General features: G+C 43.0%; 1 protein-coding gene across 7 annotated transcripts in view; it reads left to right on the forward strand.

The window, feature by feature from the left end:
* The window catches only part of ENTPD1 (ectonucleoside triphosphate diphosphohydrolase 1), a 98,257-nt gene that overhangs the window by 63,859 nt on the left and 8,159 nt on the right, over positions 1 to 26,239 (forward strand). For 4 of the 7 annotated variants that reach the window (XM_055425013.2, XM_088842196.1, XM_055425014.2 and 1 more), the window contains 5 exons: positions 10,021 to 10,138; positions 13,020 to 13,170; positions 16,012 to 16,171; positions 17,118 to 17,357; positions 18,530 to 18,796. In XM_055425013.2, the coding sequence (XP_055280988.1) occupies positions 10,021 to 10,138; positions 13,020 to 13,170; positions 16,012 to 16,171; positions 17,118 to 17,357; positions 18,530 to 18,796 (936 nt within the window). Of the gene's footprint in view, positions 1 to 9,962; positions 10,230 to 13,019; positions 13,171 to 16,011; positions 16,172 to 17,117; positions 17,358 to 18,529; positions 18,797 to 26,239 lie in introns of all 7 variants that reach the window. The other 3 variants (XM_088842200.1, XM_088842197.1, XM_055425015.2) reach the window with 3 other exon arrangements.

Consider the following 26,239-nt stretch of genomic DNA (forward strand, 5'->3'; position numbering starts at 1 on the left):
TACCTGTCTTATTGTGGGGATCATTAATTCTGTCTGCTCGGAGTGCAGCACAGCAGGGGCCATGGATTCATACCACCTGGGTTTAAACCTCAGCTCTGCTCTTATAGAGATAGGACATAATTTCTCTGATCCTCAGTTTTTCCATTTGTAAGACAGAGCTGATCACTGATATCTTGTATATTACTATAGGAATTCAGTGGGATAAAATGCAGTGTGAAGTGCAGAACAGGATGCTGGCCCACCACGCACCCTTGTTATTGGTAACTTATGTGTTATCATGATCATCTTTGCAGTCTGTCTGCCTGGTGACAAATTGCCACTTATCTTTTTCCCTGCCTCTTCCCATCTGACTCGCCCTCTTCTAGCCCAGTTCAGGTCAGCCCTCCAGTTCCAAAGATCCAGTCTTGTCATCTTCCTGCCTGATCCAGTTTGGGTTCAGCCTGGTTGGAAAGTGGCTGCCTCATGCCTGACCATATCTCACAAAACACAAGAGCTCTCTTTTGTACTGATGGGCTCACTTTCCCAGCCACCCAGGTTGTAAGCATTCTGAGGCAAGGACTGGGTTTCATTCATCTTTGCATATATCAATATTTTCTTAACCTTTCACTCCATTCATTCATTTAATAAATAGTTGTTGACCATCTACTCTGTTTTAGGCCCTAGGAATACAGCAGTGAGCAAGACTAACCATGTCTTGATCCTCATGAAGCTATAGTCTAGTGGAAGAGACAATCATTACCTGAACTATCAACAGAATAAATGTTAAATTACGGCCAGCACAGCATTTGACTGAGGTGGTTGCCTCACAGAAGTTTGCTGACTCAGTGAGTAGAGTGGACTCCCTGCTTGGATGCGAAGAGGAGGTGAAGAAGGACAGCAGAATTTGTCAGTGTGGGAGGCAGGCCTCTGCCTCAGGATGCCCTCTGGGTCCTGGCTCCCCATCCTCATTCCCAGAGCCTACATAATTCAGACCTCCAGTGTGTAGGGCCCAGGAATCTACACACGTAACAGGCATCCTGGGCCGTTCTCATGACATTAAAGTCTGGGAACTGCTGCTGGGTAAATATGCAGTGACCACGTTAAAACAAACAAACTTGGATCTTAATATACTGAAGAATCATTAGCTGTTCCTAAATGTCCCCTGGGAAAGTGTTTTTGTCCTGTGGACCTGGTGGAGAGGTAGCTTTGAGGTCTGTTTGGCTCACCACTTCCTAAATTGCTAGCTTGTCACTGAACACTGGCGGTTAGCGACCTGTCAGGATATTGCTACATCACAAGCTTGCACATTCTGGCACACACTGAACCCCACAGGTTTCTCTCTAAGACACCGAACTGACCCTGTCCCAAGCCACATGCCTTCATTAAAACTTGCCACTTCCATGGAATGCTAGCTCAAGGGCCAGACAGCTTTGATTTCAACCCCAGATCTGCCATTTGCTAGCACTGAGACTTCTGGCAAGCAAATTCTCTCTCCACATCAGTTTCCTTATATGTGACATGGTGATAATAGCTACTCGGAAGATGGTTGTAAGGATTAAATGGAATAGGACTACCAACTCACTTATCAGAGTGCCCAGTGCATCAGAAGCTCTCAGTGGAGAACAGCTGTCCACACTGCTTTGGCGATGAGTGTGAGGAAAGGCCCTTAGCTCTTGGTGTGTTGTGGTCACTGAGCCAGTGCTCCCAAGCTTTCCCACTGCTGCTAACCTGTGCTGGGCATCTGCTTTTGTCACTGGGAACTGAAGTGCTATTTTTAGAACAGTGCTTGCCATTTTATCTTTTTTTAATGGAGAATTTGGAAGAATTTGCATCATTTTTCAACCTCAAATACTCTTGGAAAATATCTATAGTATTTTCACTCCACTGGATTTAAAAACAAAACAACAAAAATAAGGCAACAACACCTGGAGATGAGAGGTGGTGATGGCTACACAACAGTATCAGTTCAGTTCAGCTCAGTTCAGTCGCTCAGTCATGTCCGACTCTCTGCGACCCCATGAATCACAGCACACCAGGCCTCCCTGTCCATCATCAACTCCCGGAGTTCACTCAAACTCATGTCCACAGAGTCGGTGATGCCATCCAGCCATCTCATTCTCTGTCGTCCCCTTCTCCTCCCGCCCCCAGCCTTTCCCAGCATCAGAGTCTTTTCCAGTGAGTCAACTCGTCGCATGAGGTGGCCAAAGTATTGGAATTTCAGCTTTAGCATCAGTCCTTCCAATGAACACCCAGGATTGATCTCCTTTAGAATGGACTGGTTGGATCTCAGTATACTGTACACTTAAAAACAGTTAATGTGGTCAATTGTAGGTTCTGTGTGTTTTACCACAATTAAAAAATAAAAATAATAGACAACAAAACTGCAGTTTGTATTAAAGTTATAGTAACTCCAGCTAAACAAAAAAAGAAAAGAAGAAAATGACCCCTAATTGTTTCCAGGTGCTGCCAGCATCACTGTAGCTAATGGAGACCTGATTTGTTTATAGAGCACTAGAGTCATTCAAAAGGACAAGCTCTGTTTATTCCAAAGGGCTCACAGAAACAGAGGGATGAGGTTACTGAAGTTACCGTTAAAACTACAGGGCTTTTAAGAAAGATTGTGAAGGACCAATATGTGTGAAGAAACCAAAAAAGTTAATTCACACTGTAGCCCATGTTACCTGACTTCTGGGGTTTTTGTTGTGGGGGACGGATGGAACTCAGCCCCGTGGTATTACTTTATATTAGACTGTGAATATCCACGTCTTTTAGGACTGGAAAGAGTTTAGGGACCATATAGTTATAACTCCTCTCATTTGTTCATGTGACTCAGCAGTTGTCTGTTGAATACCTTCTTTGTATTTAACACATAATAGGATCTACCATAGTAGATAACTGGATATACCATAGTAAGCAACACAGACCTGCCCTAACATGGCTTAGAATCTTAGAGGGAAGACAGATATTAATCAACTAGTCATGTAAATATGTAATTACACATTGTTATAAGTACTGTCTTTAGAGGAAAAACACAGGCACTCCGAGGCATGGATTAAGAGGGTAGATTCGAATCTGAGAAGGTCAAACAGGACTGGGTCTCAGGTGAAGGCCTCTCAGGGCCAAGGCTCTAGAACAGAAATCTCATGGCAAGTGGGGAACTGAGAGTAGAATAGTGTGAGGGTAGTTGTTTTCTGAGCAAGGAGAGGGTTGAACATCCCAGTTCTGCCGAGTCAAGGGTAGAAGTGTGTCATCTGATGTTCCAATTTTCTCTTTCTTTTCACATTGAAGGAGACTTACTCAGAAGCTGGGCTTATGACATTTGCAGAGGTAGAGTTATTTCCATCCTAAGACAGGATCTTCCCCACCTCCACATGGCCTCTAGTCTCCCTGAGCTTAGGCTTAGTTGCTACCCCATCTCCGGATATTCATCAAGGCTCCAACATTCGTGTCTCATGAACTGACACCCTCTTTCTAGACCACTGCTTCTATTCACTCAACATAGCTCATCAAGACCAATTATGATTGATAAAATCATGTGCATGACCAAAAACTAGCTTAACATCAATATTTACACAGTCTGATCACAACTATATAAAAATTACCACGAATTGAAAAAGATCAGAAGGGAATAAAGGAACAGTGATGTCTAGTTGGTGAAATTGTAAATGTCTTTTTTCCTTTTCTCTTAATTTTCTAGATGCTATTTAATAAACTTGTAGTACTTTAAAAAATGAAGTAATAGTGAAAATAATTTTAAGAGGATGTCAGATCTCTAGCTCACTACTCAAATCTTTGATTTTTCTTTGATGTGAAGGACATACAGGCTTTGAGAAATGTCTTAAATATGAGCTACAGAGAAACACTGGGTAGAGTGATAATATGGCAAGCATTTCACAAAGCATTTCTATAGGGTGGAGATTGTATTTAAAACATAATTCTGTTGTCACCGAGACTGGGGGATGCCAGTTTAAACAAGATTAAGCGGGTTTCTCTACTGTCAGACTTCTCTGAAGCAGTCACTACATAGTGGGTTCATGAGCCCAAGATGGGGAGCAAGCATTCCCCAAACTTCTGAGACGCTTTCTTCACCCAGGTCCTTGCAGGTTAGTGCTTTGGAAAATGCTGGTGTGAGGAAAGAGAATAAAAGCTAGTGGCTCCTGGGGTTCTAGATTGGTCAGGTAAGGCATAACTATTTAAGTACCCATTCAAGTCAAACTGCTCTGGAAATGAACTGTGAAAGTTCATTTCAGTTAGGTGAAATGAACTTCTAAATCTATAATGAGCCAGCGATGAACGGCAAATGAATATGCTTTTAGTGTTGCAACAATGAAAGGCAAATGCCCCATATGTTCAAACTTAAGAATTTTCAGACAATCAAGCTTTACCTATCCATAAACAGCAAGCAATGCCAATTTTTTTTTATTGTGCAATCCATTTTGGAAGACAAAAAACATTTAGTACGATTCAACAGTTTAGCTGCTATACATATAAGGTGAAATGTATACATCAACTCCTGTGTTAAAGTCGCTCTACCCACCCTTCTCAAGCACTTGTCAAATGAAATGTGGTGAAAGTTTTCGTTTCTCAACTACCTCACTCTGTAAGGCCTTGGTGAAACTGGCTGATAGGAGCAAGCCTGGTCCCTCTGTTCTACTGGAAGAGTAACTTTCATGTTAACAGAGTAGACAGTAGAACATCCTGATTGCAAAGTAAGACTGCTTGCGCTGCTGCCTTGCTAGCTTTTATCATGTACTTCTGTGGTTAGAACATTTTCTGGCAGGGAGAATTCAGGAGCCCTGCTAGGGAAAAGCAGGGTTTTCTGCCATGTAAACCCTGAGGCTCTTTCTCCACTCTGGGAGGTTTCCCACGGGTTCAAAGGCCCCAAACCTCAGTTAGATTCCTTTCTGTCCACAGAGGTCACCCCCTCAGGCAGTTCTTGGTTTGATCTCACTGCAGGCCTAGTTGCAGAGGAGTCTATGCCGTTTCCTTCTTCACCATGCCCAAAACCAGCATGCAGGCCCTTTTCTTTATAAAGGTGTAATGCTGGTCACCATAGGGAAGTCCCACTGTGCAAAAGTGGGCAGAGAACACTGTGGAGGTTATGGAAGGTCAGGGAGGCTCACACAGCAGGACAGTGGCACTCCCTCATGGCAAAATGGAAGAAAACTTGACACCTCAATAAGCTTGACATTTAGCTCTCCACAGTGGTTCAGGGAGACAGGTTAATTCTAATTCTTCTTTTCTCCCTGGAGGCTCTTAGGTTCTTCCCAGGTGATAAGACAATATGAGGAGACAGATGTAAAACAACTGCTGACTTAAGCAGTATCAAGTGGCAGACCACACTGTGAGGTCCGCAGCTCAGATGGACAGCAAAGTGTGACTCAAGTGAGTGGCTGGCTCACACTTGAGATGCACCTTCTAGGTTTCTCATCCTTTTATTTTCCTTTCTCTTCCATTTACTTTGCTTCATGTCTCTCTCTAGGATAGGGGTGACAAATAAAAGTACCCAAGCCACCGTACTCTCCTCACAAGCCTGTGGCAGACATTGATAACCATGTCATTTATTTTCCTGATTAAACCCAGGGATATCACCAAAGATGAGTATTAATTGCTCAAAATGGGCATTGGGTAGTCTGCTTGTGTGCTAAGTTGCTTCAGTCTTGTCCAACTCTTTGTTACCCCATGGACTGTAGCCCACCAGCCTCCCCTGGCCATGATATTCTCCAGGCAAGAATACTGGAGTGAGTTGCCATGCCCTCCTCCAGGGGATCTTCCCAACCCAGGCATTGAATCCACATCTCATATCTCCTGCATTGGCAGGTGGGTTCTTTACCACTTGCGCCACGTGGGAAGCCCATTGGGCAATCTACTCCTGGGTAAATACCTGAAATAAATGGGTGCTTAAGCCCACAAAATGTTTTTCACATTTGGAAACCACTCCGCAGTCCAACAGTGGAATGGATAAACATACAGTGCATATAATGAAGCACTCCACAGAAACGACAAGGGACAAACTATGGATACTCACAACCTGAATGCATCTTAGTAGAATGAAAGAAGTTAGACACCAGGGAGGCATACATACTGTGTGAGCCCATTTACTGCAGTTCAAAAACAGGCAGAACTCCTCCATGGTGACAGAAGTCAAGACTGGCTTCCTGTGGGGGAAGTTGACTGAGAGGGGCACCAAAAACAACCTGGGGACTAGAAAATGTTGTGTACCTAAATCAAATCCCTTATGATTATACAGTGGAAGTGAGAAATAGATTTAAGGGACTAGATCTGATAAACAGAGTGCCTGAAGAACTATGGACGGAGGTTTGTGACATTGTACAGGAGACAAGGATCAAGACCAGCCCCAGGAGAAAGAAATGCAAAAAAGCAAAATGGCTGTCTGAGGAAGCCTTACAAATAGCTGTGAAAAGAAGAGAAGTGAAAAGCAAAGGAGAAAAGGAAAGATATACACATTTGAATGCAGAGTTCCAAAGAAAAGTAAGGAGAGATAAGAAAGCCTTCCTCAGTGATCAATGCGAACAAATAGAGGAAAAAAATAGAATGGAAAAGACTAGAGATCTCTTCAAGAAAATCAGAGATACCAAGGGAACATTTCATGCAAAGATGGGCTCAATAAAGGACAGAAATGGTATGGACCTAAAAGAAGCAGAAGATATTAAGAAGTGGCAAGAATACACAGAACTGTACAAAAAAGGTCTTCACAAGCCAGATAATCACGATGGTGTGATCACTCACCTAGAGCCAGACATCATGGAATGTGAAGTCAAGTGGGCTTTAGGAAGCGTCACTACGAACAAAGCTAGTGGAGGTGATGGAATTCCAGTTGAGCTATTTCAAATCCTAAAAGATGATGCTGTGAGAGTGCTGCACTCAATATGCCAGCAAATTTGGAAAACTCAGCAGTGGCCACAGGACTGGAAAAGGTCAGTTTTCATTCCAATCCCAAAGAAAGGCAATGCCAAGGAACACTCAAACTACCGCACAATTGTGCTCATTTCACGTTCTAGTAAGTTCAGTTCAGTTCAGTCGCTCAGTCGTGTCCAACTCTGCAACCCCATGAATCACAGCACGCCAGGCCTCCCTGTCCATCACCAACTCCCAGAGTTCACTCAAACTCATGTCCATCGAATTGGTGATGCCATCCAGCCATCTCATTCTCTGTCGTCCCTGTCTCCTCCCGCCCTCAATCCCTCCTAGCATCAGACTCTTTTCCAGTGAGTCAACTCGTCGCATGAGGTGGCCAAAGTATTAGAGTTTCATCTTTAGCTTCAGTCCTTCCAATGAACACCCAGGATTGATCTCGTCTAGAATGGACTGGTTGGATCTCCTTGTAGTCCAAGGGACTCTCAAGAGTCTTGTCCAGCACCACAGTTCAAAAGCATCAATTCTTCGGCAATCAGCTTTCTTCACAGTCCAACTCTCACATCCATCCTAGTAAAGTCATGCTGAAAATTCTCCAAGTCAGGCTTCAGCAATACGTGAACCATGAACTTCCAGATGTTCAAGCTGGTTTTAGAAAAGCCAGAGGAACCAGAGATCAGATTGCCAACATCTGCCAGATCATGGAAAAAGCAAGAGAGTTCCAGAAAAACATCTATTTCTGCTTCATTGACTATGCCAAAGCCTTTGACTGTGTGGATCACAAGAAACTGTGGAAAATTCTGAAAGAGATGGGAATACCAGACCACCTGACCTGCCTCTTGAGGAACCTGTATGCAGGTCAGGAAGCAACAGTTAGAACTGGACATGGAGCAACAGACTGCTCCAAATAGGAAAAGGAGTACGTCAAGGCTGTATATTGTCATCCTGCTTATTTAACTTATATGCAGAGTACATCATGAGAAACACTGGGCTGGAAGAAGCACAAGCTGGAATCAAGATTGCCAGGAGAAATATCAATAACCTCAGATATGCAGATGATACCACCCTTATGGCAGAAAGTGAAGAAGAACTAAAGAGCCTCTTGATGAAAGTGAAAGAGGAGAGTGAAAAAGTTGGCTTAAAGCTCAACATTCAGAAAACTTAGATCATGGTCCCATCACTTCATGGCAAATAGATGGGGAAACAGTGGAAACAGTGAGAGACTTTATTTTGGGGGGGCTCCAAAATAACTGCAGATGGTGATTGCAGCCATGAAATTAAAAGACACTTGCTCCTTGGAAGGAAAGTTATGACCAACCTGCTGCTGCTGCTAAGTCACTTCAGTCGTGTCCGACTCTGTGTGACCCCATAGATGGCAGCCCACCAGGCTCCACCATCCCTGGGATTCTCCAGGCAAGAACACTGGAGTGGGTTGCCATTTCCTTCTCCAATGTGTGAAAGTGAAAAGTGAAAGTGAAGTCGCTCAGTCATGTCTGACTTGTAGCGACCCCATGGACTGCAGCCTACCAGGCTCCTCCATCCATGGGATTTTCTAGGCAAGAGTTATGGAGTGGCTTGCCATTGCCTTCTCCGATCTAGATAGCATATTAAAAAGCAGAAACATTACTTTGCCAACAAAGGTCCATCTAGTCAAGGCTATGGTTTTCCCAGTGGTCATGTATGGATGTGAAAGTTGGACTGTGAAGAAAGTGGATTGCCGCAGAATTGATGCTTTTGAACCGTGGTGTTGGAGAAGACTCTTGAGAGTCCCTTGGACAGCAAGGAGACCCAATCAGGCCATCCTAAAGGAGATCAGTCCTGGGTGTTCATTGGAAGGACTGATGCTGAAGCTGAAACTCCAATACATTGGCCACCTCATGCGGAGAGCTGGCTCGTTTGAAAAGACCCTGATGCTGGGAAAGATTGAGTTCAGGAGGAGAAGGGGACGACAGAGAATGAGATGGTTGGATGGCATCACCGATTCAATGGGCATGAATTTGGGTGGGCTCTGGGAGTTGGTGATGGACAGGGAGGCCTAGTGTGCTGCAGCTCATGGGGTCGCAAAGAGTCAGACAGGACTGAGCGACTGAACTGTCCTTCATCTTGGGGTGGTTCATATGGATGTGCATATGTGCAAAAACTCATCAGGACACTTTGCTGTAGTCATCCCTCTTTAGAAGTCCTTCCAATGGGGCACCAATTGGAAAACTATTGTCCCCGACCTTGCTCCTCTGTTCCTCTGTATTAGAAACACAAGGCCTTAGTTAGGTCTAACTCTGATCCAAATCCAGGCTCCATCACCTAATCACTTTGTATCTTGTGGAAATTACTTAACCTGTTTGTACTTTCGTTTCTCATCTGTGTACTGGGGATGAAAACAGTGTGTACTTTATAGCACTGAAGGTTAAGTCAGATAATTCTTATGGAATACTCCTTACAACACTTGCTGGTGCATCTCCCATCCTCGTGAAGTTTGAAGTGGCAACTTTCTGTTCTGGCCACCTCATTCTTTCTCATATTGTCTTCTCTCCCCTCCTTCTCCACCCTCTTCCTTTGCTTTATTCTTCTTCCCATGCCTTCTATGCTTAAGAGCCAAAACCATGAAATCAAAGTACAAATCTTTTTAAATTTATTGACTACAATTTATAGTTAAATTTGTAATAAAGAAAACAGGTACACTTAATATTTTTGATATCTCTCTTCCAGACCTCATACATACCAGACCAATCAAATCACAAATCTGGGGGTCAGACACTGGCAGCAGTAGCCTTTGAAACTCTTCAGATGATTCTGACATGCTTCCAGGCTTGGGAACTGCTGGATTAATTGCTTTTTATTCCCTTTCTATTGTCTCAGCCACTTCAGTATATTGATCACCTGAGAAGCTCCAATGGCAGGCCCCTCCTTGGGTAAAGCCTGGATGTTGCTAACGTGCAGCAAGCACTGAGAGCCATAGTTCTAGAGGGACTGGTGTGTTGGTAGATCTTCTGATCAGCACAACTCCAGGCACTCACTCCCGCAACACCCAATCCACCCTCACCATGAGTTGAAATACTTTCTCCTCATGTTTCTGAAAGCCCCTGTCTTTGTATCCTTTCTGTTGCAAGCTGAATATGGAGAAGAACGATGGAACGCTGACAAGTTCTCGGTTTGTTTTGCCCTCAGTTTGGGATTGTGCTGGATGCGGGCTCCTCTCACACGAATTTGTACATCTATAGATGGCCGGCAGAGAAGGAGAATGACACGGGGGTGGTGACTCAGATAGAAGAATGCAAGCTAAAAGGTAAGACGAAGAAAAAGGGACCGGGAGAGAGTGGGCACAAGAGAACAAGAGGCATGTGACAAGTGAAACACACGAGGAAAAGGGAAGCCAGGTGAGAACGTAGTGGAGCTGCTATTGTTGCTATTTTATAAATAATTTATTATCATTATAAAAGAGTATTGGAATCAGTCCTTAATGATAAAACCCTTGAAAAATAAACTTTAGAATAATTGGGTAATAGCTCCCGTCAACAGGACACTTCTGTGTGCTATGCACCAAGTACTGAAAATGCGTTATTTCATCCTCACAATCTCCCTGCAAGGACTGTATTCCTTTTGTTTGTTTGTTTGTTTTAACGAGGGCACTGAGGTTTCAAGAAGTTATGCCACTTGTTTAAGGTTACTTGAGCTAGTAAGTGATGAAACTGGAGCTCAAACTGAGATCTCCAATTTAACTAAACCCTTATCGGTCATCTCATTAGCAAATATCTCCTCCTATTCAGTAGGCTGTCTTTTCATTTTGTTGGTGGTTTCCTTTGCTGGGCAAAGATATGCACAACTTTAAACCCACGTGTTAGATAGTGGTTCTCAAATTTGAGCCTGCATCAGAACCGCAGATGTCTGCTCTCACCTCAGAGTTTCTGGGTCAGTAGGTCTGAGAGTTTGCGTTTCTAACAAGGTCCCAGGTGATGCTGATGCTGCTGGTCCAGAGAACTGCTGCTCTCAATCTTTGTCCTCTAATTAGAGGCTTGGAAGAAATTTCTAAAAGCCTTTAGCTTCTGTATAGGCAGGCAAATCATAGACCCTTAGAGCTGCAAAAAAGACCCTGTGGATCACTGAAATCTTGTTTTACAGAAAAGGAAGCAAAAAATCTGAAAGTCCAGTGACTTGAAAGTAGGAACAGATCTAGGAAAAGAATCTCGCCTCCTAGTTACAACTCCAGGTTTCCTGCTACTCTGAGTCACTGCATTGCATGCTGAGTTTTTTTCCTAGTCAGTTTTCTTTTAAGGTCCCAAAACAAGACACAGTTGTTGACAACAGCTCCTTCTGCTCCCTCCCATCCAACACTCCAGCATGCACTGAATGTTACCACATGGCACTGTCATCTTCTGACTTCTCTCTTGGCCTTTGGAGCCGGGGACCTACTGTTTAGTTTTAGTCAGACAGGTTACCTACGCCCCAGAAAATAATTGACTTTTCATAGTTTGTCAGGAAAGCTGTAAATACGAGGTGTTTCTAAGACAGTGAGTCATGGTACCCAGTGCCTGATGTCCTGTTTGGTCCCATAACTTCTGAGATAGTATTTCAAACATTTCTTAAAATCCGAATCCCTCATTTTATTGACTTCTATTTAATTATTCATTGCCTTCCATTTCTGAAAGTAGTGTTGCTGTGTTAACCTAGCAGCTATCTATGGAGATTTATCCCACACATATTTGGTCTAATAAATGCAGTAATTTTCCCTTCTCAAAAGAGAGAGAGAGAAAGAGTTCTCTAATCAGATATTTAAACAGAAAGGTTGAGTTGAGAGCCACTAGTTACTGAAGGCCAGACTTTCTGGAATCAAAACAGTTAGCTGATAACTTGGAGCTGATTTTTCTTATTACAGTGAAGTGGACAGGCTGTTTAAAATTTGGCGAATGATACTGGTGAATGATATGGATAAGATAGGGGCCTCCCAGGTGGCTCGGTGGTAAAGAATCCCTCTGCCAGTATAGGAGATGCAGGTTCAATCCCTGGGTTGGGAAGATACCCTGGAGAAGGAAATGGCAACCCACTCCAGTATTCTTGCCTGGAGAATCCCATGGACAGAGGAGCCTGGTGGGTTACAGTTCATGGGTCACAAAGAGTCAGATCCCACTTAGCAACTACACAATAGCAGCAGCATGGATAAGATCTGGATACTTACTGTTAAAGCAAATATATAAAGCATTATATATAACATTGAAAGCATTGAAAATGTAGAGTTTTAGCTTAAAGTGAGCCAAAATTGTTGTGCTAACTTCAAAAAATTTAAGGAATCTTGGCTCTAATCCTCTCCATAGCAACAGTTTAAAAGGCTCTAAAACTGGATAAACAGTTTTGCTAGGCAGTCAGGATATCAGAATGGGAAAATTGCTGAGGAATCATGGATACTATTCTTGTTTTTTGTAACAAAGGAAGAAATTTTGCTTCAGAAATTTTAGGGGACTTGCCACAATTACGTAGCCAGTTAGTAGCCGTTCCTATCTTTTCAGTAAAAGCCCATGTGCCTGGTGCATATTTTAATTTTTATTCTAAATGTTACCTTTCACCTCTCTGGTCTTCTAGGAATTAGTGTTTTTAACTACAACTTTGTGGAAGAAATGTCATAAAGCAGCTATATATGGAGTAGTTATCTCTAAGATCTCCATTAAAATCTGAGAGCCTGTTTTTAGGAAGGTTATGTCATTGAATGTGAAAATTGCACCATCCAGTGGCAAAATTATTGAACAGCAAACAAAACTAGCTCGAGGTGTGACAGTAAATCCTACCAAGGTTAGATTCAGTGAGTTACCCTTTAAGTACCCAAACCTAATGTTGTTGTTTAGTTGCTAAGTCACATCTGACTTGCAACCGCATGGACTGTAGCCTGCCAGGCTCCTCTGTCCATGGGATTTCCCAGGCAAGAATACTGGAATGAGTTGCCTTTTCTTTCTCCAAGGGATCTTTCCAACTCAGGGATCAAACCTGGGTCTCCTGCTTGGCAGATGAATTCTTTACCACTGAGACACCTGGGAAGCCCACCAAAACCTAATAAATATCAAAAAAAGAAATTATCTGCTTGCATTTTCTCAGAAAACATCACTATTTTCTCTAATAATGTGACGATATGTCCTTTACTTTTAAAAATGATTTTTGTCTGCTTCTACATCTTTCTCTAGGTCCCGGAATCTCAGGCTTTGCTAAAAAATTAAGTGAAATCAATATTTATCTGACTGCATGCATGGAAAGAGCCAGGAAAGTGATTCCATCAATGCAGCACACAGAAACACCTGTTTACTTGGGAGCCACGGCTGGCATGCGGTTGCTCAGGTATAGTAGCCTGTAGGGACTGAGAGCGGCTGGGAGTTAGATTTGGTTGCCCTAGAGCCTCTGAACTATGAGCAAATGCCACACTTCTTAACACAATTTTAGATATGCTAAATGTCCACACCTAAGAAAGAAAATCTCAGTGAACAGATGATATTCCCAAAGTCTTTGTATGTATAATAATGGGAGTTTACATATGTTTAAAAAGAAAAGAAAAGCCCTCTTGCTGATCTCCCCACAGGGAATTCAAGGGAGTGATGGCACAAAGAGAGAAAGATTGAGCCTGTATATTCTGATATTTGGGGTAACAGATTTAGCCATTCCATATCTGGGAGTAGGAGACTCAGGGAGATCACAGATTTCCCAAGACACAGATTGTCACAGCACATCATTACTGGTCACCACTTAGTACCTAGAGGCATTATTTTTTCATTTGTTTGTTCACTTGTCCATTCAGTGTGTAGTGACCACCTCCTCTGTCCCAGGACATGGGAGTAGACTATTCATCTCAAAGATCTGAGTTTTGATACGGGGTGACCAATTCTTTGCTAGAGGAGTGCTCAGAGCAGCTGCGGGAGCATACCTGTCCCTGCCAAGGATGGGAGGAGATCAAGAAGACTCACCAGAGGAGGAGTACATGAACCAAATCATTGAGGGCTTGTTGGAGGTTGGGAGAAGAGCATCAGAGGCAAAGTAGATATTATGTATTCCATAACCTGTGTTTATTGGACAACTATTATATATCAGGCACAAGTCCCTCCTTTTCCTGGATCTTGTGTTCTAATTACTGTGCCCAGGAGGGACATGTGAGAGACCAGGGCCTGTTCAGAGGACTATAGATCTGCACAAATGGAACATAGGGTGCGTAAGGTAAATATCAACAGTGACAATGATAGTGGCAGAAGCTTGTATTTGTTGGGCCCTTCCTGCGTTCTCAGCACCATGTTTTAATCTCTGTAACTCTACAAAGTAAGAAGTACCATTAGCTATTATTATTAATCAGATTAAGAAAGTTGTGGTGTACAGATATTAAGGAACTCACCAAAGGTCACACATCCGGCAAGTGGTAGAGCCAGGTTCTGAGTGGGATTCCGAGAAGGCAAGGTTCAAATCACAAAGTGCCTCATGGGCCATGCCAAGGAGTTTGGAGTTTATCTGGGAAATAATGGGAAGCCACGAAAGGATGCTACACAACTGGCGACACAGGTTGTTCTTCAGTTACCCAGTCGTGTCTGACTCTTTGCGACCCCACAGACTGTAGCACGCCAGGCCTCCCTGACCTTCACCATCTCCCAGAGCTTGCCCAAGTTCATTGTCATTGCATTGGTGATGCCATCCAGCCATCTCATCCTCTGACACCCTCTTCTTCTTCTGCCCTCAATCTTTCCCAGTATCAGGGACTTTTCCAATGAGTAGTCTGTTAGCATCAGATGACCAAAATACTGAAGCTTCAGCCTCAGCATCACTCCTTCCAGTGAATATTCAGAGTTTATCTCCCTTAAGTTTGACTGGTTTGATCTCCTTGCTGTCCAAGGGACTTTCAGGACTCTACTCCAGCACCACAGTTCGAAGGCATCAATTCTTTGGTTTTGTTTTCTTTGTGGGCCAACTCTCGCAATCGTATGTGACCACTGGGAAGACCATGGCTTTGACTATATGGACCTTTGTCAGCAGAGTAATGTCTCTGCTTTTCAATACACGTCTAGGTTTGTCATAGCTTTCCTACCAAGAAGCAAACGTCTTCTGATTTCATGGCTGCAGTCACCGTCCACAGTGATTTTGGAGCCCAAGAAGAGGAAATCTGTCACTGCTTCCACCTTTTCCCCTTCTGTGTGCCATGCACATTAGTAGAGAGGTGGATTGGAAGGGAGGAAAACTAGGGATAAGGGGGCCACTTGGTAGGGTATGGAAGGCATTCAACTGAGAGATTATGGAGTCTAATGCCAGTTGGAAGGCAGCATTTTCTGACCCAGAGACTCTCAGTATTGTATTACCTAGATCTTGAAAGGGCTTCCTAGGTGGTGCAGTGGTAAAAGAATCCACCTGCTAATGCAGGAGACACAAGAGACATGGGTTTGACCCTAGGTTGGGAAGATCCCTTGGAGAAGGAAATGGCAACCCACTCCAGTATCCTTGCCCGAAAAATCCCATGGACAGAAGAGTCTGGACAGAGGACTACAGCCCATGGGGCTGCAAAGAGTCGGACATGGCTGAGCATGCAATCCTTGGTGAAAACAGCTGTAGTCCATCTTCATTATGACAATCCTGGAAGATTTCTTCTTTAGATCTCAAGATTTCAAACCCAAAAACCAAGGCATAATATGAGAAAGTTGTTTTCTTTTTTTTAACCAGTCTGGCACCAACTGAGTTTGGGTGTCTGTCTCCGGACATTTGCCACCTGGAATTTACTAGAGCCCTAATTAAAAACCTCAAGGAGAGTTCTGAGGCTGTGTAAGCAGCTCAAAGCATCCATCAATAGCTAATGTAGCACACCTCAGCTCTAGGTTTGGTGATCAAGCAATATCCAGCTACCACCACCACAGTAATTAAAATTATTCTGATAATTTCCTGGAGCCAGGCAACAACAATGAAGATGATCTTTTAAGAGGACCAACCTACGTAGGGATTGGAAGGATTTGGATTTGGAGAGAAGGGGCCAAAAGAGTAGTCATGCCTCACCCCAAGGGAGGGCTCCCCAGACAGCCATGTGTGGGGATCTCCATCCATCTGTTTAGTCCAGTGAGTTTGTGATTCAGCTTCCTAGTAGAACAGGCTGGAAGCTCTGGCTGCAGTGAGTAGTTGTAGTTATTCAAACAAAACCAGTAACCTCAGCTCTTTGTGCAGGATGGAAAATAAACAGATGGCAGACAAGATCCTGGATGCGGTTGCAAACAGCATCAGCAAGTACCCCTTTGACTTCCAAGGTGCCAGAATCATCAGTGGCCAGGAGGAAGGTGCCTATGGCTGGATTACTGTCAATTATTTGCTGGGCAAATTTACTCAGGTGATTATCTCACAGCACCCAGAGAGGTGGCTCCCTGGGAGTCAATGCCATTGATATTTCTCAGGAAATACCTGGATCACTAAGCAGAATGAATGATGGATAAATGAGCAAATTAACTTCCCCTCATATTTGCAAGGATCACCAGAGGTGTACTTTTCTTACAACTACTCTTACTATCAGAGAATAAGGGAGCCATATCTTCACCTTACAGAGATAAAGAAAAAAATAAAAAATATAGAAATGTAGAAAAATCGGGCTTCCTGGGTGGCACTAGTGGTAAAGAACCCACCTGCCAGTGCAGGAGACATAAGAGAAATGGATTCGATCCCAGGGTCTGAAAGATCCCCTGGAGGAGGGCATGGCAACCCTCTCCAGTCTTCTTCTGGAGAATCCCATGGACAGAGGAGCCTGGTGGGCTACAGTCCATAGGGTTGCAAAGAATTGGACAGGACTGAAGAGACTTTGTATGCACACACGCACACATAGAAAAATTAAAAATCTATCATTGAAAATAAAGATATCTATTATTTTTCTAGTGCTATGTGTCTTGTGCTATATGCAAAGCATTTTTCATATACCATTTGATTTAATCTTCGGAATACTTAAAGGAGATGGTCTCTCATTGAAAAGCCACAAATGGAGGCCTAGAAAAGGGAATTATTCTGCCTGAGGTCACATGGCTAATGAGCAAATGAGTGAGGATTTGAATTTGAGTCTTTCTGGCCCCCGGTTGTAAACTGGCCCTGTATTGCTACAATCTGAGCTGAGTCTCTGAAGCCCCTCTTTTCTTGCTGGTGATTTGATGCAGACTCAGGAACCTCTGGTAAACTTGTTGTCACCTTTATGCTCCTCCTCCTGTGCCTTAGGAAGTTCTTGAGTCCTAGAAATCACATGAAAAGGCAGATGTACAGAGGCTTCTACATCTGGTGACTGTACTCTCTTTCAGAAATTGAGTTGGTTTAACCTGAAGCCAAGCAAAGATGATACTCAGGAGACCTATGGAGCTTTAGACCTTGGGGGAGCCTCTACGCAAATCACTTTTGTGCCCCGAAATGAAATGACCGAGTCGCCAAACAGCAACCTGTACTTTCGCCTCTATGGCAAGAACTACAGTGTATATACACACAGCTTCCTGTGCTATGGGAAGGACCAAGCACTTTTGCAGAAACTGGCCCTGGAACTTCAGGCAAGTATAACTGAATCCAGACCACCCTCCCAACAACTGGGGGCCTCCAGCCCCCACATCTTGTTGTTTTCTATTTCTACTGCATAATTCGTCTGAAGTTGGTTGCTGTACTTTCCAAACTTTTCCAGGGAGGATATCTAAGAACATCTGGTCAATCCCTGTGAACTGTCCCTTCTAGACATCACCTCCTATGTTTGTTTACTGCACTGTCTCCAAGAACACGACTCAAATCCTTTCTTTGGAAATAATTTCTCATCCCTGTGGAGCTGACAATGAAAAACCTAGAGTACTGTATGTGTGTGTGTGTGCATGCATGCAATTTTTAAGCTCTTCCCCACTTTTCAATCTCCACTTCCTACAAAATGCAGAAAACACGGTTCTTTAAAAAAAAAAAAAAGCTGGAGAGGAGGAGGAAAAAAGACTTAAGGGAAAATACAGAGTTTATTGATCAATGGTACAAATCTTGTCCCCAGACACTTTTTCCACTTTGAAGCCAATTATAGTTAAACAGCCTGACAAACACAGAGCAACAATGTCAAATTCAGCTGTTCCCTGTCTCTACTCAAGGGACAACCGGTTTTCTGCTTTCCTCCCAAGCTTTCTGCACCGTCAACAAGATGACTGCCATGGGTGGAGGGGCTGCTGCCCTAAGGTTCCACTAAGCCTCTCGTCCACAGCAGCCCCGTTTCTTCTCTTGAACAGATTGGGCTGTGGGCTAAAAATCATTTTGATACTCCTCTGTCAATACGATTTATGGCACTTCTAGTTCTTGGGATTTTTGCTTCTGGCTTAGAGGTGGGGGCAGGGAGATAGGCAGACCCCCAGAGAACTACCTCAGGCTCAGAATTTTGAGACCCTTGAGAGTGTTCCTTGTGGATCTACTTCTGACCTGAGCACTTGGGGCAAGTCCAAACAAGTGGAATCTCTGGGCCCAGCTTCAACCACATTAGCTTCCTATGAGTAGAAAAGTTTATTTACATCTGATACCACTTCTGGTGCCTGTTAAACAAATATGACTATTCCCAAGGGTCAAAAAGACAGAGCAGGGGCCTACTGATGCCAGTGCTGAGTGTCTGGATGTTGTTCAGTTGCTATACTTTAATGAAGTCAGACTGGTGCTTTTGTCCAAAGCATTTGCACGTGATGCTTCAAGTGATTTTTTTCCCCTTCAGGGTACAAATGGAATAATCCGTGATCCATGCTTTCACCCCGGATACTTCAGGAAAATGAACATGAGTGTCTTCTACGAAGGTTTCTGTGCCAGGAGACATGAGTTCAATTCTTTACTTTATCCAGTCTTTGAAATTGAAATCCATGGCACTGGAAACTTCCAACAATGCCAGCAAAGCATCATTCAACTTTTTAACTCCAGTTACTGCCCTTACTCCAGTTGCTCCTTCAATGGGGTTTTCTTGCCACCACTCCAAGGGCAGTTTGGGGTAAGTTTGTGAAATAATGATAGACTTGTTAGAATGATTTTGGTTGCAAATTATAGAATATGTGCCTCCAAAGGGTTTAAATAACAGGATTCTTTACCTTCTCACATGGTAATAAGCCTTGAGATAGGTAATTCTGGGCTAGTTCTTTAGCTTAACAATGTCAGGACTTGGGATCAGCTTTCAATTATTTTCTTGGCTTTATTGTGGTGCTAAGCTGATGCTAAAGCTGAAACTGCAATACTTTGGCCACCTCATGCGACGGGTTGACTCACTGGAAAAGACTCTGATGCTGAGAAAGGTTGGGGGCGGGAAGAGAAGGGGACGACGGAGAATGAGATGGATGGATGGCATCACCAACTCTGTGGACATGAGTTTGAGTGAACTCCGGGAGTTGGTGATGGACAGGAAGGCCTGGCGTGCTGTGATTCATGGGGTCGCAGAGAGTCGGACACGACTGAGCGACTGAACTGAACTGAACTGAAGATGTCAGGTACTGCTCTGTGCAAAGCCAATGCAGGAAAGAAAGAAGTTTATCTTGCATATATTTCTCTCCAACTCTGCAGAAGTGTCAACAGACATCTTTTTAGATACCATTAGCCAGAATTTGGTAAACCAACCTGTGATAAAGGGGAATGGGTTACCATGGTTGGTTTAGACAATCACTGTTCATCCCCTGGAACTGGGGAGTCTTCTTGAGCAAATTGCTTTCCTCTACAGGTAAAATCAGGAATCTGTAAGCCAGATTGTAAGGAATCTGTAAGGCTATTGGGTAGGCACCCATTAGAATCTGCCACAGGTGGCATCTCAGATGTCAGAAGAAGAAGAAGGTAAGGATTTATAGAGGTAAGGATTTTCCTCTATAAAGACACTTAGGAAGTAGAAACTCAGTAAGTCTCAAGGAAACAAGAAAGACAGTGTCATTTTCATTACATCTTGAAGAGTTGGGGGACCATTTGAATCCTGACTCCTTCTTTTCTTCATTATTACAGAAAGAAAAAAATTTAAGCAGAGGCTGAAGAGGTGCCCCTAGATCTTCTCATTATTTCAAATGTCATATTTCGGTCCTGAAGACCAAGAATTATAGTTCAGTTCAGTTCAGTTCAGTCGCTCAGTCGTGTCCGACTCTCCGCAACCCCATGAACCACAGCACGCCAGGCCTCCCTGTCCATCACCAACTCCCGGAGTCCACTCAAACTCATGTCCACAGAGTCGGTGATGCCATCCAGCCATCTCATTCTCTGTCGTCCCCTTCTCCTCCCGCCCCCAACCTTTCCCAGCATCAGAGTCTTTTCCAGTGAGTCAACTCATTGCATGAGGTAGCCAAAGTATTGCAGTTTCAGCTTTAGCATCAGTCCTTCCAATGAACACCCAGGATTGATCTCCTCTAGAATGGACTGGTCAGATCTCCTTGCAGTCCAAGGGACTCTCAAGAGTCTTCTCCAGCACCACAGTTCAAAAGCATCAATTCTTCGGCTATCAGCTTTCTTCACAGTCCAACTCTCACATCCATACATGACCACGGGAAAAACCATTGCATTGACTAGACGGACCATGGTTGGCAAAGTAATGTCTCTGCTCTTTAATATACTATCAAGGTTGGTCATAACTTTCCTTCCAAGGAGCAAGCGTCTTTTAATTTCATGGCTGCAGTCAGCATCTGCAGTGATTTTGGAGCCCAAAAAAATAAAGTCTGACACTGTGTCCACTGTTTTCCCATCTATTTCCCATGAAGTGATGGGACCAGATGCCATGATCTTTGTTTTCTGAATGTTGAGCTTCAAGCCAACCTTTTCACTCTCCTCTTTCACTTTCATCAAGAGGCTTTTGAGTTCCTCTTCACTTTCTGCCATAAGGGTAGTGTCATCAGCATATCTGAGATTATTGATATTTCTCCCGGCAATCTTGATTCCAGCTTGTGCTTCTTCCAGCCCAGCGTTCCTCATGATGTACTCTGCATATAAGTTAAATAAGCAAGGTGACAATATACAGCCTTGACGCACTCCTTTTCCTATTTGGAACCAGTCTGTTTTTCCATGTACAGTTCTGACTGTTGCTTCCTGACCTGCATACAGGTTTCTCAAGAGGCAGGTCAGGTGGTCTGGGATTCCCATCTCTTTCAGGATTTTCCACAGTTTATTGTGATCCACACAGTCAAAGGCTTTGGCATAGTCATTGAAGCAGAAATAGATGCTCTTCTGGAACTCTCTTGCTTTCTCCATGATCCAGCGGATGTTGGCAATTTGATCTCTGGTGCCTCTGCCTTTTCTAAAACCTGCTTGAACATCTGGGAGTTCACGGTTCACATGTTGCCGAAGCCTGGCTTGGAGAATTTTGACCATGACTTTACTAGTGTGTGAGATGAGTGCAATTGTGCAGTAGTTTGAGCATTCTTTGACATTCCCTTTCTTTGGGATTGGAAAGAAGACACCTTTTCCAGTCCTGTGGCCACTGCTGCGTTTTCCAAATTTGCTGGCATATTGAGTGCAGCACTTTCACAGCATCATCTTTCAAGATTTGAAATAGCTCAACTGGAATTCCATCACCACCACTAGCTTTGTTCGTAGTGATGCTTTCTAAGGCCCACTTGACTTCACATTCCAAGATGTCTGGCTCTAGGTCAGTGACCACATTATCATGACTATCTTGGTCGTGACCCATCCATACATGACTACTGGAAAAACCATAGCTTTGACTAGATGGACCTTTGTTGACAAAGTAATGTCTCTGCTTTTTCATATTCTGTCTAGGTTGGTCAGAGCTTTTCTTCCAAGCTACCATCAACTGAGTTCTAATTATTGACTAAAATATATGTTATCTCAATCACTTAAGATTACGTTCAAAGAAACAATGGGTTTTTGTCTGCCTTCACACTCTTCCTTTTTCAGAAAGTAGATCAGCATGTGAGGAAGGGGGTTCAACTCTTCTCTCAGACCCCAACAGCAGAGGTTCTTCCAAGATCTCTTGGCCCAATTCAATGTCGCAGAAAGAACTTCCTGGAGAAAGCACAGGCCCTGTAATAACCATACCTGGCTTAAAATGTGGCATTACCATTTGAAAATGATATGGAGGTCTTCATTCCCTTGGTCTCTGGAAAAACAACGGTGGGTAAAATCATGGATCCTGCTCACCTAAACCATGGCCTAGATCACAGTTTACCTGCCTCTCCAGTTTTCTCAGGGAAACACATGACTGCACAATGGCTGGCAAGGTAATATTTGGTCATTAATTGGGTCCAAATCCAAACTCAGAACAAACTACACTCTCACCTGGATGCTCCATAGCTGAAATGGCACTGGCTGCCTGTTTTCGGTTTTTCTGAGCCAAGTTCCTTGCCTTGGATCTAGCTGCTGGAAGAGAAAGGAGGGTGCCACAAAAGGGAAGAAGGTTGCCGGAGATGCTGGGGACGGCCAAAGGCCCTTTCCATTCCACTCACTCCTGGGAACTACATCTCAAGGAAAAGGGGTATATTATTTTGTATTTGCTTTTTAATTTTTTTGAAACCTTTCCTTCCTGAAAAACATGGCCCAATTTTTAATTTCAAGCTTGACAAACCCTTCTGACTTAGCACAGTTGGGGGTGGAAAGATGGGGATGAGAGTGGAATTTCTTGCCTTTGAATGCAATTCCCCTAATCAAGGTAGGATGGGACTGAAAAAGCATGGAGGAGCCTTGAGCTTCTCCTGGTAGCTTTTCTGTTTGGCCCCTTAGTTCCTCAGAGAAAGACTTGTACACTGAAAACCACAAAACACTGATGAAAGAATTTAAGAAAGACACAATGGAAAGACAGCCTCTGTTCATGAAAGACTTAACATTGTTAAAGTACCCATACTGCTAACAGTGATCCACACATTCAGTGCAATCCCCATTAAAATCACAGTGGTTTTTTTTTTACTGAAATAGAAAAAATATATATATAATTCATTTGCAGTACAAAAGACCATACAAAGCCAGAACAATCCTGAGAAAGTAAAACAAACCTGGAGGTATCCCACTTATGGAATTTTAAATATATTACATTTAATTTAATTAAAGGTGCTGTAATAAAAACACAACGGTGCTGGCATAAAGACAGACATGGAACAGAATAGAGTCCTTGGAAAAAAAAAAACCCACATATATATGATTAACTGATCTTTGACAAGGGTGCCAAGAGTACACAATGGGGAAAGAATAGTCCCTTCAGTAAATGGTTTCAGGGAAACTGTGTATATCCATATGCAAAAGAATAAAATTGAACCTATATATTACAGCATCCACAAAAATCAACTCAAAATGGACTGAAGACTTTAACACAAGACCTGAAACTGTAAAATTTCAAGAAGAAAATATAGGTGAAAAGCTTCATGACATTGGTCTTAGCAATGAGTTCTAGATATGACACCAAAAACCCAGGCACCAAAAGCAAAAATAGATAACCGAGACTACATCAAACCAGAAAGTTTATGCACAGCAGAGGAAACAATCAGCAGAGTAAAAAAGCAACCTACAAAATGGTAGAAAATATTTGCAAACTGTATATCAGATGAGAGGTAGATTTCCAAAATACAGAAGGAATTCCAACAATCCAACATCAAGAAGAATACTAACTCGATTAAAAATGGACTACAGAGTTGAATAGACATTTCTCCAAGGACAATACCCAAATGGCTAGTTGGTATATGCAACAGTGAAGAACATAACTAACAGTCTGGGTAATGCAAATCAAAATCACGATGAGGTATCACCTCATACCTGATAGAATGGATATTATCAAAGAAAAAGCAAAAGACAAGTGAAGAACATGGACCCCTTTGTATATTGTGGATGTGGCCACTATGTAAAGGCATATGGAGGTACCTCACAAAATCAAAAATATATCTATCATATGATCAAGCAATTTTTCTTTTGGGTGTTTATCTGCCCAGGTGTGGAAACAACCTAAATATCTATTGATGAATGTTGAAAGAGGAATGGATTTTTTAAAATGTGGTATACACATACAGCAGAATATTATTGAGCATTAAAAAGAAGGAAATCCTGTGACATGAGACAAAAATGAACCTTGAAGACATTGTTGTTGTTCAGTTGCCCAGTCATGTCTGACTCTTTGTGACCCCATAGACTGCAGCACACCAGGCCTGTCTGACCCTCACCATCTCCTGGAGCTTGCCCAAGTTCATTTTCATTGCATCGGTGATGCTGTCCACCCATCTCATTCTCTGACACCCTCTTCTCCTTCTGTCCTCCATCTTTCCAAGCATCAGGGACTTTTCCAATGAGTTGTCTGTTCACATCCAATGACCAAAATACTGGAGCTTCAGCATCAGTTCTTCCACTAAATATTCAGGGTTTACCTCCCTGAAGATTGGCTGGTTTGATCTCCTTGCTGTCCAAGGGACTTTCAGGAATCTTTTCCAGCACTACAGTTCAAAGGCATTGATTCTTTGGCATTCTTCCTTCTTTATGGTTCAGCTCTTGCAACCATACGTGACCACTGGGAAGACCATAGCCTTGATTATATGGACCTTTGTCAGCAGAGTAATGTCTCTGCTTTTCAACACACTATCTAGGTTTGTCATAGTTTTCCTGCCAAGGAGCTATTATCTTCTGATTTCCTGGCATTTGAAGACATTAGCTATGTGAAATTAGCCAGTCACAAAAGGACACATAATATGTGATTCCATTTACATGAGATATCTAAAATAATCAAACTTACAGACTCAATCAGAGAGTAGAATGGTGGTTGCCAGGGGCTTGATGGAGGGGAGAGATGGGGAGTTGCTAATCAATAGGCATAAAGTTTCAGCTATGCAAGATGATTAACTTCTAGAAATCTACTGTACAGCTTTGTCCTGAGAGTTAAACAGTACTTCACTGTATACGTTAACGTTTGTTGAGAGGGTAGATCTCGTTAAATTTGTTTATATTAAAAATATAAAGTTTACAGTAAAAACTTAGGTCTTTCCTTCCTGTCCCACAATCAGTTCACTGGAGGAAAACACTCTTAATAGTTTTAATTAATAGGGGAGAACCTTTTCAGGATCCACTATGCATATTATGCTTCACCAGTGGCTCAGCAGTAAAGAATCCACCTGCAATGCAGGAGGCTTGGGTTTGATCCCTGGGTCAGGAATATCCCTGAAATAAGCATGGCAATCCACTCCAGTATTCTTGCCTGGAAAATTCCAAGGACAGAGGAGCCTGGTGGGCTATAGTCCATGGGGTTGCAGAGAGTAGGACACGACTGAGCATACAGACTCCTCAGAAAATGCATATTATAGCTATCCAGTCTCATATTATAGCTCTCCAGTCCCCTCAACAGAGACTTGCCAAGTGTCTCTTACATTCTAGCCAGTGCTCTAGGAATTAGAGAGAGGGTAGTTCTCTGCCATTTACACATTTATAGAGCTCTTCCATGTGCCAAGTGCCATGTTAGTGCTGCAGATTCATCTGAGAGCCAAGGCAGATGTGGTCCTGACATCATGGAGCTGGTGTTCTAGAGGGCAGGCAGACAAGAGACCAGAGATACAGACAAAGCAAGTCAAACTGTGGCAACTGTTGGGGAGAAAAAAAGTACTGTAAGAGGGATTAATAGAGCATCTTAGTCTAGGTGGGTGATTAGAAGATCTCTCTAAAGAGGAGCCATGGAAGTGAACTCCAATAGAGGGAAGAGCAATGATATAACTGAGGGGGAAGAAAAGTTTGGCATGCTTGAAGGCCTAGGTGGCTGGGATGTGGTGGGTGGGTCAGCAGTGGTATGAGATGGTATTGGCCTAGAGGGTGGGGTTAGAACATGCGTGGCTTTAAGACATCTAGTAGAATTTGGTCCCTGAAGGCTTTAAGCAAAGAGTGATATGATCAAATTTGTTTTTAAAAGATTCCTATGACTGCCAGTTCAGGATGGGTTGGGATAGGACTAGAAAGATAACATGGGAGACCAACAAGAGGTCATTGCAGTGTCCACATAGGAGATGATGATGGCTTGGCTTAAGATGGTAGAAATAAGACTATACCATGATCTTGCTCTGTAACTGGCATACAATATTTAAAGTGTTGGAATTACCAAGTTCAAAGGATGTGGAGGCTGCCTTTTAGAGTTCCTACAGAGCTCATCTCCCACTGAGGGATGAGCGCACCAGTTCACAAGCTAAACGTATAGAGGTATTTATGGCAACATTGCTTATAGGAAAAAATACTGGAATCAAAGGAATGCTCACCAGTAGGGAGTTGCTGAATGAACTCTGATACATTGACATTATGGACTCTCATATAGCCATTAGTGTGTTCCCATTAGCCATTAGAGTGATTTTATTTATATATAAATATCCTTTTCCAATTCTTTTCCACTCTAGGTTACTGTAAGATATTGAACATTGTTCCCTGTGTTCTGCAGTAGGTCCTTGTTGCTTATCTGTTTTATATATATTAATAACAAATTCCTAATTTATCCCTCCCCATCTCCCCA

This window comes from Moschus berezovskii, chromosome 12, assembly GCF_049115385.1.
Source record: "Moschus berezovskii isolate FMDL1 chromosome 12, NW_MosBer_1.0, whole genome shotgun sequence".
Lineage (NCBI taxonomy): Eukaryota > Metazoa > Chordata > Mammalia > Artiodactyla > Moschidae > Moschus > Moschus berezovskii.